This window comes from Zophobas morio, unplaced genomic scaffold (assembly GCF_036711695.1).
Source record: "Zophobas morio isolate AGI-343-1 ecotype UQ-CSIRO unplaced genomic scaffold, CSIRO_AGI_Zmor_V1 ptg000011l, whole genome shotgun sequence".
In the NCBI taxonomy this organism is placed as follows: domain Eukaryota; kingdom Metazoa; phylum Arthropoda; class Insecta; order Coleoptera; family Tenebrionidae; genus Zophobas; species Zophobas morio.
In genome coordinates this window covers 10,367,641-10,380,765 of record NW_026972116.1, presented here as the reverse complement: position 1 = coordinate 10,380,765, position 13,125 = coordinate 10,367,641, and the positions used below count along the sequence as shown (strand labels likewise).

At 35.0% G+C, this 13,125-nt stretch overlaps 1 protein-coding gene across 1 annotated transcript in view; it reads right to left on the bottom strand.

Moving 5' to 3' along the window:
• Window positions 1–7,589: 7,589 nt before the first annotated feature.
• LOC135126898 (all trans-polyprenyl-diphosphate synthase PDSS1) overlaps window positions 7,590–13,125 on the bottom strand; it is a 44,344-nt gene continuing 38,808 nt past the window's right edge. The window contains exons 5-8 of the mRNA XM_064053112.1: window positions 9,075–9,164; window positions 8,890–9,021; window positions 8,642–8,836; window positions 7,590–8,584 (exon numbers count right to left, since the gene is read on the bottom strand). Of these exons, the coding sequence (XP_063909182.1) occupies window positions 8,363–8,584; window positions 8,642–8,836; window positions 8,890–9,021; window positions 9,075–9,164 (639 nt within the window). The 3' untranslated portion in view covers window positions 7,590–8,362. The remainder of the gene's footprint in view (window positions 8,585–8,641; window positions 8,837–8,889; window positions 9,022–9,074; window positions 9,165–13,125) is intronic.

Here is a 13,125-nt window from a genome sequence, read left to right as displayed (position 1 = left end):
ATCAGCGTGCTCTGTCGTCGCAAAATTGTTAATGAAGGTAACAAAGGAATTCCGCTTCGGGAAGATGAAATGTAGAATACGATCTATTCGTGACGGGCACCGATTTCCAGACCCCTGGAATTCATGTGGCGGATACCAACCCCAACCCCTAGCAGACAGTCATTCAAATATTGGAACTGTTCGTGAGGACTGACGATTGTAATCGGACGGATAAGTAAAAATAGTTTGCAATAAATTACTAGTAAATTAGATATGGCAGGTAAACCACGGATGTTTACTCATCGTTATGAATTATGGGAACGTTTTTTCGTTTATAGATATAGGACTGATCGAGCACGAAGTCCTCTTAAAGATTAAAAATGATAGCGAACATACAACGAAATAAATTTAAATGATTGATGTCGCTATTTTTGTTGCTTTAATACATACCCACCCACAACGTAGACTCGTTGGTCTGATTCTTTGTGTCTGAAATGTGTAAGCTCTGAGTTGTTTGTCGACAATCTTGCACACATTTACGTAACATTGCAGGTGTGTCCAACAAACGTGAGGTTCAAAATGTGATGACTATTACTGAGGAACATTAGGAAAATCCATCTACTTTCATTTTATGGATTTAGTCAACATATTGTTATTGTAGGACTTGGTTTTTTAGTGGTGTTTTAGTTAGGTACCGAGGTTAAAAGACTAAGCAGTTTCTAGTGCAACAAAAGAGAACACTAAATTCTCTTTCTCTCAAGCAAAAATTTCATTTATTTAGGTAGTACTATTATTGTTTGAGAATTTATTAACTTTCGCAAAAATATCGTTGGCAGAATACTATAACTTATTATATTATTAAGTTGAACGGGTATTTAAAAATCGGTGTGGGTAAAACTCAGCAATTTATTTCGCAGTAATACGAAACTACACGACTATATGCAGTGATTATGTACAGGATGTACATTATCTGGACTTCACTGACTGCTCCCGACGGTGATTCCCTTTTAAACAGCCGCGCGGTCCTTCTCGAAAGGTCTCCGTCACCGCTTCTAGGCTTGTTCTGGAGCATCCATCGCGACTTTCGCTTCCAGGCTTTTCTTAAGCGAACGCCGTCCGGCCGCCGTCACCGACGATGAGTCACCCATCATCGCCGCACATACTAGAAAGCCCATTGGTGTCGTACCGGGGCGTAACAATATTATAAGTATTTATATGGTATACAAAGTTATAGCACAGCAAAACTGGAGAAAACTACAAGGAGAATTTTCAGAAATGTTCAAAGGCAGAAAAAACGGATGTTGTTTGATACATTTTAAATAGCTTTTATTTATTTGGCTAAATTCTGAGGTAGGTATTGATATCTTGACGTATGTGCTAAATTTCAAAGAATATAGTTCTATGACAAGTTGTGAAAAGATACGTGCATTGATGAATGGCAAGTGTCGACGCATAATGTTTGTTTTAAACGAATAAATAAATACCACAGTCGATTTCGTATTTTGTAAGAATTTTAAAAATATCTTTTTCGTGTTTCAAAAAATACGAGTGTGGGTGTTAATACATCACAATCATTTTATATTTTCTACTTTAAAAAAGATTTACATAGCTAAATTTTGATAAAACGTCATCAAATTGTTTGTAGGGATGTACAAGCAAATTTTGGTTAGTGTTTAACTAGAACTTTTACTGTAGTTTCGTAGTTTAATAAAACGCCGACAGACAGTAGACGACGGGCGATGGTTCGTTAATGATACAGTCATGGACCTCCTGTTGTTTCTGTAATTGTTCAGTCCACTTTATATTCTGAGGACACATAACCGGAAATTCCGGAAAAAAAAATGTAGGAAAGTCAGTGTAAATTAAAACCACTTTCTTCTTTGTTAATCGTCATGAATTTTATATGAACGAAAACCACCAACTACATCATAAGAGACTAGAAGGAGATGATTTCTGTTAATGGGGAAACTATGGATTTTTTTCCGGTAAGCACTTAACAGTATGGTTTCTTTAACATGATTAACAGTTTTGCAATTATCTTTCAAAATTATACTGTTTATTATAAGTTTGTTTTATACAAGTGAACGTCTTTTTCTGCACCCTCTGTTTTGAGAAGTTACATTTTCTCAAACTACTTTTCCTTAAAATAGATTTTTCCGCTCTTTCATTATTTTTTTCGACACGAATCGCTTTGACTACACCTACCTCATTTCCAAACGAAAAAAGTCGACAATTTTTATTCGGTAACGTCTAGAGTTTTGTAAATTAAAAACAGTAGTAAAAACCGGATTCCGAAATTTCCATAAATAACTGAAATATTGATTTTTAAAGATATGTGATAAAAAAAATCACAAAAATACTTAAAAAATATGATAATATTGAAACTCCCATACGCCAAACGTAGGGATTCCTCTTAAAGTCGTAGCGTGTTTTCATTCTGTCACTCGCCATCCTACTTAGGGTGCACCATTTTGTAAACGCTTAGTATCTTCTCCTTTAAGGCATCGACATAATCTCTGACCTCCTTTGATTCTTCACTGGAAAACTATGGTGCCGATGTCTGACCCGTAATGACTGCTGACCGATAAGCCACCAGGAACAGCGGAAGGTGTGCATCCCAATCTTTCTGGTGCTCAGCCACCACCTTCGAACGATATTCTTCCATGGTATGATTTAACTGTTCTACCCTCCTATATGACAAGAGATGTAATGGTATAATCTGTGTCGTCCGTATAACGATGAAATCCATTGGGACTCCAAATCTGCAGATCCAATTGTCAGTCAATATCTTTGTAACCGTAGTGGCTTGTTCGTTCGGTATGGCATAACAGTGCCTGGCATCGGGAAGACAAGCAACCACTTTCAGGGGCATCAAGTACACAGGGGAAATCCTAAGGATAACCTGTGAAGACGAGATGTCTCTGGAATGGCTAACACAAACAGTGGGCTCTCTAACACCCTTCTGGGAAGGCGCACAACCTAACGTGGTCCCCTTGGCTAAGCTACCAAGGCTAGTGAGGGCGACCCTGTGGATACCGAGACCAACAGTGGATGTAGAGGTGGTACTTCGCCGCCTGGAGGGTCAGAACCAATGGGTTCGCGTTAAAAAATGGGTTCTTTTCCATCACGAGTCTGCCTCTCCAGGCAAGCTCTTTGTGTTTGGTCTTGGGATAGATGATGCCAAAATAATGAGATAGAGAGGGCAGGATCAACTATATGCTGTCTTCTTTCAACCTGAAACTTAAGGAGAACGAGACGCCGACTCAGGAAGGGTAGACCCCTATGGAAGAGGCAGAAGCCCTAGGGGGTGAAGCCTCTACCAGTGGCGGCGGGTCCGCCTGAGACATAAACTTCGTGTCTCCTAAGATAAGCATGAGATTTTTGGTTACAGAGATGGTGCTGCAGCAGATAAATTTCATCCAAATTAACCTGCAGCATTGTCCCGCAGCGACGACTGTCTTGTGTCGTCACCTAGACAAGATGCAGAACACTGCAGCAATAATCCAAGAACCATGGATAGTAAAATCCAGAATCGTGGGGTTGAACAATTTAAATGGCACTGTTGTTTCATTGTATGCCCTTCATTTGATCTTTAGTTTCTACCATCTCATTTTTATTTGTTTCCACTTGGTTTTGGAATTTTTCAGTTGGGTTGATGATTATATCTTTTTGCTTATCTATCTTCTGCTGTAGTTTAGTCTCTTTGGTCTTCAAAAGCATAAACCTTCAGAATTCTTTTCCAAGCTGCCCGTAAATCTTGGCAAAACGAGTTATTATGAATCTTCAATTTTACTTCTGACACCAGTGTTACGTTTTACGGGGATTAAAATTGGCGTGGGTCAAAACTGAATGATATTTTATTGATAACACTACACCACACAAATAAATATAACATACAACGATAATTTTCTTGTTTTCGTAATTCGTATTCACTTCCGTTAGCAGTTTCTTTTAAAACTATCACGCTGGTCTCCAAGATACTTCGGAAAGCCGCTTCTGGCCTTTTCTCAAAGCCGGACCATGGGTTCTAAAATTTTACTTTGGGAATATCACACAATTCTGATAATTGATTAAACTGCTCAAAATTATTAACAACTTTATAATGCCCTAAAAGAAAAACTTTTTCTGTACATTATTGTAGGTACATCAGCAGGGGCGGCTGGTCAGGGGCGGCAGGGTCGGCCACGCCGTACCAGTCATTTTAAAATACTTAGTAAGCGTTGAAATTAGAAAATAAAAAAAGAAATAAAGTTTGAATGTACATTAGGATAGATCATATATATTAAAAATATATTTTATTATATTGTAGGTACAAAATAAAGCATTTGTTGCTAATTTTAAATGCTGATAAACACGCTTTGCCGGCGAGATTTCGGCACGCCGTATCCAGGAATGTATTATGCTCGATGTTTCGACTTCGTAGCAGCTTACGGTTTCATCGTTCTCTTTGTCTAGTACACTGTAGTAGACAAAGATCTGGCGGAACGTATGTTGTGCCAGGTCCGGCGAAATCCTCCTTCGCCGTACCCAGCAACGCGAATTTAGTTTTTAAAACGCTTAATATTTAAGATAGCTAACCAAATTACAAAACAATAACGGCTTCGATGTTCTTCAGTGCATACTATTTTTTTTTTAATAATAATTGTCGATTTAATACATTTTCCTGTGTATGAATAATAAACGAAAAAAATTACATTAAATTATCTAAAATTTTATTTTTCGTACATAACTTAGCTACAACATAAATGCGCTTTTTCTGTATTTTTAGCATCTAAGCGTTTTCAGATATTTCAGAAACGAATTTAAAGTTTTAAATCATTTTAATTTTTCAATTATTCAATTAATTTATTTGACAATTTGTCATATACATTAAAAAAAAAATTAATGTAAATGAAGATAGTTAACAGTTGGTACTTTTATTATTACTTTTTTTTTATATTTTTTAACTGCATGTCATTATTTAATTATTATTATTTAATTGTGGATGTCCGGGGTCGGCAAGCCGTATAGCCGCCGGTCGACGCGGAACTCAGTAAAAATAATGTTTTCGGTGGTTCTCAATTAATGATAAAGCAGAACAAGTAGAATTAAGGATTAATAGTATTTGGAATCAAACTGACATTGTCAATTTCCTATAAAAAATTATTTTAACAGGTCGAAACATTTGAGATGTTTTGTACATCCTGGCACGTAAAATGTCAGTGGTTAATGAGTAGCAGCCATACATTACGAAAATATATAACACCAAGGTGTAGACTCAAAATATTTGGCCGACCCGAAATTTTGACCCACCAGCCGCCACTGTACATCAGTATCCCAGGATCTACTTTGATACGAAAAGAAAGTCAAATATGTTTAGCCCAGAGATCTGAATAGACACCCTACAGATTCGCAAGTTCGCTTCGTCTAATTTATATATTGGAAAAAAAAAATACATAGTGCTGAATATAACAGTTGCCAAAGCAGAAACTAAATAATTTTTCAAAAAGTCCAAGTGACTATTTCCAGATTGTTGTTAAAAATATCCATTTATTAAGCCTTTACAAACCCACACCAGACAATGACTTTGCCGGGCGTTTTCATCATTTTCGAATTTATTCCAGACTTTACAAATGCTTGGGGCTGCATTGTTTGTTAATGTTTCTTCATTCACAGACAAGAATTTATAAGCAATGAGTGTGATTGCTTTCATACCGAATTGCTATGGAAAACAACAACCGTCCAAATTAATGTGATTAGTAGATTTTCTGGATGAATGAAAGTTTTTTTTTTTGAACAATTGTCTTAATGAAGGATTTCATATTTTCCATTAATTGCAAAAATTATGGAATTTGTGGTGAAATCTACAGCAATTATGATAAACCAAGCATGAAATAAAGGGAACCACTTGCCGGTGTTGCTAATTCAGTTAAAATTATTTGTTAATTTGGTTATCAACTGGATAAAAATATTTAGAAACGATGTTTTACTTTATAAATTCTATACACTATCAGTATAAGGAATCAAACGTATTTTTAGTAGTTTAACACTGTTTAACGCTAAAGTCTGTAAATTTTTTCTATCAAGAATTGTGATCCTTTAAATAATAATGGGTTTTTGTTCTTCCATTATTAGACTCTAAATGTAAAAAATCATTACTTTCGGAACTGATTTTTTTTTATTTTAAGCCATTGAAAGTGATCGTAAACCTGTTGTTTACAGCTCTGATCGTAAAATAACTGGTTGTAAACCCTAGGGCGCAAAAGTGTTGCCATCGCATTTTTTTACTTCATATTTAGGCCTAATTATACGTATGTATAAAAAACGAAGTGCATTGATAATATAATCTTCTTTCTTTTTTGCACTTATGCGAGTGAATGTTGTAAGTTGCAAAACTTGTCGACAGTTGATTGCCATTTTTTACCAGAATATGATCTCCAATATCTTATACTTGTTAAGAACTATAGAAGAACTGAACAAAAAAAATAATAACCACTACGTAATAACGTAATAACTGTCTGCATAATAGTCTAAGATAACGTAATACGACAAAAATTACTAGAAATTTAAACAGATCCAAATAAAAATAGCTGTACTTCGTCACTGCCAGACTACTGAAGACATAAAAATGTTCACGAAGGAACTATTCAGCTTATTCGTCAGGTGCTTTTATAAAACAAATTTCTTATCATCATGAGAACACTTCACACTGCAGCTAATGTATATTATGTACTTAGTAACTCTCTAGCCTCCATGAAATGCAGAGTCAAAGGGATAAACTGTCCATGACTGGTTCTTGTCGTGGTTCTTGGGCTTGGGCAATAACGCAGGCAACCAACAAAACCAAAATGAGCAGCAAGGTATTATATTTTTCCTATAGGTATTACAGTCCAATTCTACATGCTCATCTACTAAGTAAAAAAAGGTTTTTGTGGTGGGAAAATTTATTAGCTCGTCAGAAGATGACAAGGGCTGTGGTCTAAAATGTATTTTAATATCGTTCCAAGGCGCTAAAAACTAGGCAAAGTGTGAAAAAACTATTGGCGACGAAAGAAATACAACTTAATGATGTTATTGAGTGTTTCCTTTTAAGTGTTGTCAGACAAAATATGCCTATGGTTATTACCCTTCGGAAACACATGATAAGATGAGGTTCCTCTACAACCCTGACAAATTAAGTGCTATTGCAGGCTGTCCTACGGTTTCAGAGCGGAATTAGGTATAGTGTAAATTATTTGAAAATTTTCGCATACCTACTTCAATTTGGGCTAAAAATTGATATTTTGAATTTATGGCAACACGATATAATTATAGAAAGGAGGCAATATCGACGCCGGATAGTATAGTGGTCAGAACACCCACCTGGTAAATGGAAGTCGTAGTCTTTAGTTCCAGCCTTTTTTGAGTGCTTAGCGAAACACGACGGTGGTTTGTACCGAGTTTGATTTTTTGGTAAGTTTCTTCTGTCTCTCCGTCATCAAGTCATCAAGAATATTCGAAGCTGCGTTAAAACTTAATTACTTACTTAAATAATCCCCGTTCAACAATAAATATGTCTAGGTTTGACGTAAATTTATGAAATATATTGTAAGTTTCGAAGCAATTACGTATCCTCATAATTAACTGCCACATTAAACCCACCAGATGTTCACTTTATTAATACCTTTTTACATGTAAATAAATCAAAATATACATATATTTTACATAATATTTGTAACAAAATTATTTACATACACTTTTCGTGAAAAAGTTGCAGATAATTATTAATCAATTCTACATCTATTAAAAAACATCAATCTTATATACATCAGATTCATCAACAACAAAAGAAAAGATTAACTATTTTCTAAAATATTTTATTATAAATATTTTTAATACTTTTAAAACTATATACACATTTAACATAATCAAATCTATTGAGCGCACCTACTGTTGTTACTATTTGTCACTGATCTTGTTTAATTGTAACAGTGCACACACCACACTGATCTATTTCTGAATTTTCTAAAAGTACGAAAACAAATAAATCAGGTGTAGTTATGCTGAATAAATAAAAATCCTACCAGTAAGCGTTATACCATTGTCAAACACTCTTATCCTAAATATGACTGAATAACAATAGTGACTTTCATCAGCATTCAATATTTGGTACATACAGTTACTTTACAAGAAATCGCTTAAAACACACACACATTCACTAAAACTAACTAATAAAAAAGAATAATATCAAAGTATTTAACAAAACACTGGTCCAAGAATGCCGATGTTTATAAATAAAGGACTGTGTCGTGACCATTACAAATATAAAAATATACAACATTATAATCATACCACATAACTAGTGTCATCTATTGTCAATTTCATAACTAGAATATCTACTCGACGCCAGAATCGACGTCCTGTGCTATTTCATGCGGTTCAGCACATAATCTGCCGCAACTATTAATCCTTTTTGGTATGGACTTTCCTCCAAGAGGTTAGCAAGTCTGACAGCTTCTTGACAGTGCTGCTTGGCCAAATATTGAGTCTGTTCTAGTCCTCGAGATTTGTGAACCAGATCAAAAGCTCTTTCCACATCTCCTGGCTCTTGAAACCGCCTCATAATCATTGGGTTCAATTCAGGATACTGAAATCACGGCTCATTAAAATTACAGCAGGGCTAATTTTAAAATGTGGTACATACCTTTTCACATGCAAACAAAACAGGCGCTGTAGCTAAACCTAATTTCAAATCCGCGGCAGTGGGTTTACCCATAGCCGCTGAACTTGAAACGAAATCCAGAAGATCGTCAACTAATTGGAAAGCTAAACCTAAATTACGTCCATATTGGTACGAAACGTCGGCTAGTTGTTCATCAGCTCCCGCTAACATTGTAACCTTAAAACAGCCTGTCAGGTTAGTTCAAATTACATACCCAGTAAAATACGTACAGATTTTACAGAATTAGCTATCAAAGAAGCAGTTTTCCTGTATGTTTTCGTTAAATAATGAGCAAATCTTTCGTTTTCGGTTTCTTTAGATCCGAGTTGCATGAACTCTCCCTGAACTAAGTCGGTGACAACCTGAGGCGATAGACTGTGTCTTCCTGAATGTGAACATAACAATTTCTACTTACTTGACTAAGAACTAGAGTGACGTCATTGTTCCTTAACCTAGCGATCATAATTGAAGCGACTGCTAAAATGAAGTCTCCCGCCATGGTTACCTGCAAAAAGATAGTTACTAGTTAGATTTGCTGAAAGCAGTTGTTATAAACAGTACATATTTATAGTCTGACATTTAAACCGGCTTATTGTGATTTGAAGCAAAATTCCACTTTTCACGATTTCGTTACTTTCTCTCCGGTAGGATGCATATGTTTGTTTTCATTCTTAATAAGTGTGTTGCATTTAAACTCACACTCAATTTGAATCGTTAATTATTGAAAAAGTTTCACTAGCGTTTTAAAACTTTTTTCGATGTCTAATATTTTCAGAGATACGGTTTTTATTTATTATTTCTGTCTCATTGTTTATGGAAACAAATCCATTTTTACCATACCAACTTGTATTTAAAGTAACATTTTATAATTTGTACTGATAATATTCTAGTGCATTTTCAAAAAGATGGTATTAGTTCTGTAGATTGTCTATTACGTATATAACATTTAACAACTTCTCGCTTTTTACTTTCACTGTAGTATTTATATCCGGTATTTCCTATGCTATGGCATTTCACACGAATCAGTCTTTAGGCCACTGCTATCTTAGTAAAGATTAAAATTTTCATAACAAAAAAAAACATTTTAAGTTAAAATCTGTTTTATCAAATAACAAATCTAAGCAAATTAAAGTTTTCGTTAAGCTTAAACTTAAACATTAGAAGTCTGTGCAACGTACATATTCAAATGGCAAACATTTTGGTAAGAGTGTCATTTGTTCTTTAATGCCAGTTAAAATGGAACTGAAAATAGGTAAACTATAAAGACTGTTTTTGACTTTTAGTAAACATTACTTTTCATTACTAGTAATAATATTACAATTATTATGGAAGAAAACAATGAGAAAATACTAATTGTTAACGTACCTAGTGTTCATTCACGCATAGCTGCATAAACTTCAACTTAACCCTCACCAAATGCGGCAAGGTCGCGACTCCAACAAATCCTACTTCTTTGAAAAATAAAAAAAAATTGTAAATTTTTATTTTATTTTTTAATTCTATACATTAAAACAAATATAGATAATAGCAGTAACAGTATAAGAAGCGGAACCACATCCTATAAGTGTGTTTTGACACTCTATAAACTTTTTGTGTTTGTCTACGACATTTAACTTTTTTTTAATGACACTATATGTTTTTACACATTCGTATAGGCCTTGTTCTTTTGAATTCATTAATGTATCATAATAATTAATTATTAACAATTGGCCATACTCCGCCTCTGCCTATGATTCTAACGCATTATGTTACGAAAACACACTGTTACACTTCTTTATATTTGATCTGGAGTGTGCTTGTGCTTCACACATGTTAGGAAACAGATTAACAATTGCTCTAAAAATATTGTTACGTTGAACCAGCGAATAAAATCGGCGTGGGTAAAACTCAACAATTTATTTCTTAATAACTCGGATTTACACGACTAATTGCAGAGCGACTATGTACAAAATAATTTCGGCGCGACATTCATTGGGTTGTCTCGACACTCGTTGAGCTCGACTTGTTAAGTGAATTCAGCTCTCGTTTTCTGGACTACACAAACTACTCCCGACGGTGGTTCCCATTTAAACAGCACGCGGTTCTTCTCGAAACGTCTACGTCATCGCTTCTAGACTTCTCTGGAGCACCCATTCGCGACTTCCGCTTCCAAACTCTTCTCCAGCTGCCGTTACTGACAATGAGTCATCGGAGACGTACATTCTTAGAACCGATAGGCGTCGTACCGGGGCGACGTATGGGTTTATTTCGTAACAATATGAATGCATTGATAAAGGGCAAGACTAGCGAGTTTTCCGATTCGAAAAGGTTTCGATCAACGATCAATATTAACTCAACACGGATGGCAATTCCGACATGTGCAGTATAATATTGATAAGAAAACACTGGAGTGTGCTGTTCTTAAAATGAGATAATAAAATATGTAGCAGTAACAGTGTAAGAAACAAAAAAAGACCCTTGCCACATTCGAACGTGCTCGATTTTCGCGTTACAAATTCGAAGACAAACACTTTACGCGATAAGTTAACGAATAAGCTTGCACGAACTCCGTACAACTTCCATTTTTTGCGAAAATTTGGATGCCTCGGAAAAAATCTCAAGACGGATTCATAAACAACAAGTCCTACTTACTACGAAAAATTTTAAGAGAATATCACCAGTTGGTTGATGGGGCAAATTTTGGTTAGCATTTTACTATCTACACATACATTTAAAATTTGATAACAGTCGGTCCGGTTGTTTCGAAGATACTGTCTAATAAAAATTTGAACAGACGGCAAACAGTCAGACAGACAGTCAAACGGAAGCGGAGAACCTATTTTTTGGTACTCTATGGGTCATGAAAATTAAGCAAAATTCGTGACATTTTTATAATTCGATTTTTAATCAAGAAGTAAGCGGAAAATGTAGATTGGGGTGCCCATTAAAAAGAGGCAAATGGTTCTTTTAAGTTGAATCACCCGGTATTTAGCGCTTACAAATCGTCAAAAGTGTAATTAGCATAAAATCATTCACAAAAATCACTGATTATGATAAATTTTTTAAAGTTTTTAAACATCATTTTCACCTCCCAAACATAGGCTAAAGTATTGTACAAGCTTTCATTTAACGAATGACTAATTTCATGTTTTTTCGACGTTTCTTAGATCTTAGATAATGAAAAAGTAGGTCTTCCGATTCCGTTGGTCGAAGTAAGGTGTAGAAACCTCATTCATGATTTTCTTATATGTCATTGGATTTCCACATCGTAGCAACGTGTAGGGAGATCAGTTGAATTTAAATAACAGAAAACTATCTTCATTCTTTGACATTTATAATAATGTCATTTATTACCCAATCACAAATATCGAATCATCCACCAATCACACAAAAAACCCAACCAGAAACGATGGATTCGATTACTATACTTCCTTAGCTTATGCTCGGAAAGTAGGCGGCAAATTTATGTTAAATCTACAAAATTTTCGCAGAGACGATCAACACTGGTTTAATGAGTATAAAAAAATAGGTCTCCTGTTTCCGTTTGTTTGCCGTCTGTGTTGACATTTCATCAGGCAAATAATTTACGAAACTATTGGACTGATTCTTGTGAAACATAACAAAAAACTGATTTTCGAGACACTGTTGTTTTTAAGCACTTTTTAAGTGATTCATAGTGTTATGAATTGTTGAATATACCTATTGAATTACCTACTGAAATTATAATTAATGGGCAAAAGTCATCGTAATTATGCGTGGTTGTTTTAAGCATCATGTTTTTGTACACATGCGCATATTATTATGGCCTCTCATTTGTTATGATGTCGGTTAAGCCGGTTTACCCCACGAGTACATTCCACATCATGTATACATTCCCCAGTTTACCTCAATACCTCTCTAATCGGTTCTTTAAAAACATTAATTTTAAAAGTGCAACAACCGTACTAGTTATAAAATCTTTTTTTATTTGAAATTCGTTTTACACCTTCCCATCTTTAAAGTACACACGGATCATTGTTTTAGTTTTTCTATAACATAAGTACTAAATATTTATGTATTATAAAATTGAATGCATTACTGTACAAGGATACATTAAAGTAAGTTTTAGCTTTAATCAGTAATCTGATATTTATAATCAAAAATTTCTAGCAACAGTAATGTCACAAACTAATATTTCCCGAACGCAGACAGAATTTTCGCCAAGGCAGTGAAAGTTGAAAGAAAAACCGTTTTCACTTCGAATTCGGGAGTGAGTCGTCTGGTACTGCAGAAGATCGCAGTTAAACCGGATCTGAAACCACTTTCGAATCGAATGAAAATACCATCGTCGTGGTTATAAGAACCATGCCTTTTTCAAAACGCGTTCCTCATTGTTCCCTCACATATCCGAACGTACACACATCCACGTTGGGAAACCAAAACGGTTCGCAGTAGTTACGCGCCCAAACGATGTCGATAGCTTGGAAAATAATTTAATGTCTGAAACA